Source organism: Chrysochloris asiatica, unplaced genomic scaffold (genome assembly GCF_000296735.1).
Source record: "Chrysochloris asiatica unplaced genomic scaffold, ChrAsi1.0 scaffold00146, whole genome shotgun sequence".
In the NCBI taxonomy this organism is placed as follows: domain Eukaryota; kingdom Metazoa; phylum Chordata; class Mammalia; order Afrosoricida; family Chrysochloridae; genus Chrysochloris; species Chrysochloris asiatica.
In genome coordinates this window covers 1,455,020-1,458,002 of record NW_006408664.1, presented here as the reverse complement: position 1 = coordinate 1,458,002, position 2,983 = coordinate 1,455,020, and the positions used below count along the sequence as shown (strand labels likewise).

Genomic DNA, 2,983 nt, shown 5'->3' with positions numbered 1-2,983 from the left:
ATGTTGTTAGTTAGTGTCAAGTTGGTTCTGACTCACAGTGACCCTGTACAGGGCTTCTGAGGAGGGCTGGTAGGTTTGAACCGCCAACCCTGTGGTTAGTAGTCCATTGTTTATCCTACAGCAGTACAAGTCACTATAGTTCTTCACGAGGAATTTATACTACAAAATTTTAACAATTACTACTACTATTTTATCGTGTTCAAATTATATTACAATTTTCTGCCACAAGTAGCAATGATCAATAGAAATTACCACAGATCAAGAACAGATAAAAGAAATGACCTTTCTCCTGGAGTCCTAGCTTATGAAATGTCTGATAAATATTTACAAATCATGGTATGGCAGAACATATTTACAGCTGATTCTTCTTCCAAATTTCTGATTATAGAAAAACTGGCAAGAGTTTCACCTCTTCCTCCTTAATAAATTGATTTTTTTTTAAGTCCAAATATGAACATACAAAACAAATATTAGATAATAACTTTCTATTATTTTAGGAAGATATGTGAGATATCTAATTTTGAATCAACCTGATTATTAAACTGCTTGTCTACAGAAAACCTTGATAATACATTCTTGTTTGACATAATTTTCAAGCACTCTCTGTAATATACAAACTTCAAAGAACAAAGAAGACATATCAATGTTTGCATTAATTTTAAGGATTTCAGAGTAAGAAAAAAATTGTTGTTAAAACATTAAAGTGTTAATTACCCTTCCCAAGCACAGAACTGATGACACTTCTGCTGTACCTCTCCTAACTTTGGTTGAGTTGTCACTTGAGTTACACCTTTAACAGTTAAACCTTCCAAGAAAATAGCACCCTTAAAATAAAAGGAAAAGAAAAATATTTCATTAAGAAGTTCACATTTATTTGCCATGATAATACTAAGAGACAAATTGGCTTATTTTCACAATTTTCTTTCAAGGCATTGTTTCATAAATTGACTTGTTCAAATTTATTTTCACAAATCTGAACTAGAAATTTATAGGACAAAAATGGTTTAGCTTTGTGGTTAATGTACAGATGAAAGGGCTTCAAAAAAGTTCATAGAAAAATTCTATCATTTCTTAATTCCACTTGCCCACAAACTTTTTGAAGCTCCTCCATATGTAGCCAAGTATGTACGCATCATCAAAGATGTCTACGGACACTACTTAGTAATCACAAAAGCATTAACAAGGTCTCCACCATCTACTTAGATCCAGGTAGAGTATCTCACATTTTACATACATTCTCTCTAATCTGTAAATCTGAAAAGTAGATTGTACTGTATCCATTAAGAGGCATACATGATCTTGTATAATTTATTCAAATGATAGAAATGAAATCTGAACCCAGGATTATATTATAACCATTCACTAATACTTCTCACCTGAGGAGGAAGAGAGGTGTTAAATCATGGGTGGGGCATAGAACTTAGGATAAAAACACAAAATCTCTAACTCTGAGTAAGAGTATAAAAATTTTTAAACTAGAATAAGAGTATATAATAGGAAAAATGGCTAATTCACAGTGAATTGGATGCACCAATATGAAAACTAAACTATATATTAGTTATCATTGAATTTTTAAGCTAAATACTTTAACTTAGAACCTACATAAAGTGTCTTAATGTATCTCATAGCAAGCATATTTTTAAAATATCACAGAAAAGTGAAACAGATGGAAAATTTAGACATCAAACAAATCCTGAAATTTTTTTAATTAAAAAATAGTCTAAATGCTACAATCACTTTCAGACACATAAGAGGGCTGGCATCAAGCAAAATCTATACAACTCTATTAATGTTAACTATGGAATAAAAGTATGGTTTACAAGCTGTAAAGATCAAACCTTCTGGCAAAAACCAGGCAACTTGAGCCCCGAGTCCTTCCATCAGATAGTGGTCCTACCTTTTGACCCAATTCTCCATCACTTTTTAATTACCTAATTTGCCTCCAAGTCCCTGGATGGCACAAACGATTTACACTCAGCTGCTAATCTAAAGGCTGTCAATTGGAACCCATCCAGTGGTACTGCAGAAAAAAAAGCCTGGAAATCTGTTTCCATTAAAAATATAACCAAAAACCCCTATGGAGCAGAACTTCTCCATAATACATGGAGTTGCCGTAAGTTGGAATTGACTTTATGGCTACTGTAACAATCTGTCACCTACTTTCTTTTACTTAAATAAGCCTCCTTTAGGGACATCAAGAGCCAAAGTATCAAAGAGCAACATCCCTCTCCTATATCATCACCTTTCTTTATCAGAGGAGCTCTGGTGACACTGTGTTTACTGTTAACCACAAAGTCAGTAGTTAGAACCAGCCAGACACTCTATGAAAGAAGGACTTGGCATTCCACTTCTGTAAAGATTTATACTGTCATATTAAAAAGATTTACGCTCATTAATAGTGTAACAATGGAAATACAGTGGGTTACAATAAAGGAAGCACCCTCATTTTCTTTGAAGGTTTTGTAGACACACACTTAAAAACAGTCTAAAATAGGTTTGTTACATATGAACTATCTAGTGTGAAAGAATATATATCTGTATATCCAAAGAACCTAGAATAATTATATTTTGCTGGCAATAGATAAATTCTTAATTGTTTGCAGATTCCTTGTTACATCTCTAATTATGCACTATTTATGTCATCAATAAAACAACTTAAAGGAAAAAGAAAATAAAAACATTTACAGTATTGGAAACCCTAGGGTTCTTCCCTACAGTGTGGCTATAAGTCAGAATGAACACAATGGCAATGCATTTTATGTGCTTCTCCTTACCAGACAATGAAATTTCTACTTCTGGACCCTTTTTTTTGTTTTTTTAAATAAATGTTTTATTGTGAATTGTGTGATAGTTTACATGGGAGAACATTGGTTTTACATTCATTCTATCATACATCATTTCATTGCCATAGTTACCATCCCATCCATGCATCATCACCCAACCAAAAGGCATACCCTGAAATTCCCCCCCACCCCCCCAACGG

The 2,983-nt window shown here is 33.2% G+C and overlaps 1 protein-coding gene across 1 annotated transcript in view; it reads right to left on the bottom strand.

Moving 5' to 3' along the window:
• Positions 1-2,983, bottom strand: part of RNGTT (RNA guanylyltransferase and 5'-phosphatase) — a 385,215-nt gene that overhangs the window by 301,581 nt on the left and 80,651 nt on the right. Inside the window, exon 7 of the mRNA XM_006870664.1 lies at positions 715-824. Within this exon, the coding sequence (XP_006870726.1) occupies positions 715-824 (110 nt within the window). The remainder of the gene's footprint in view (positions 1-714; positions 825-2,983) is intronic.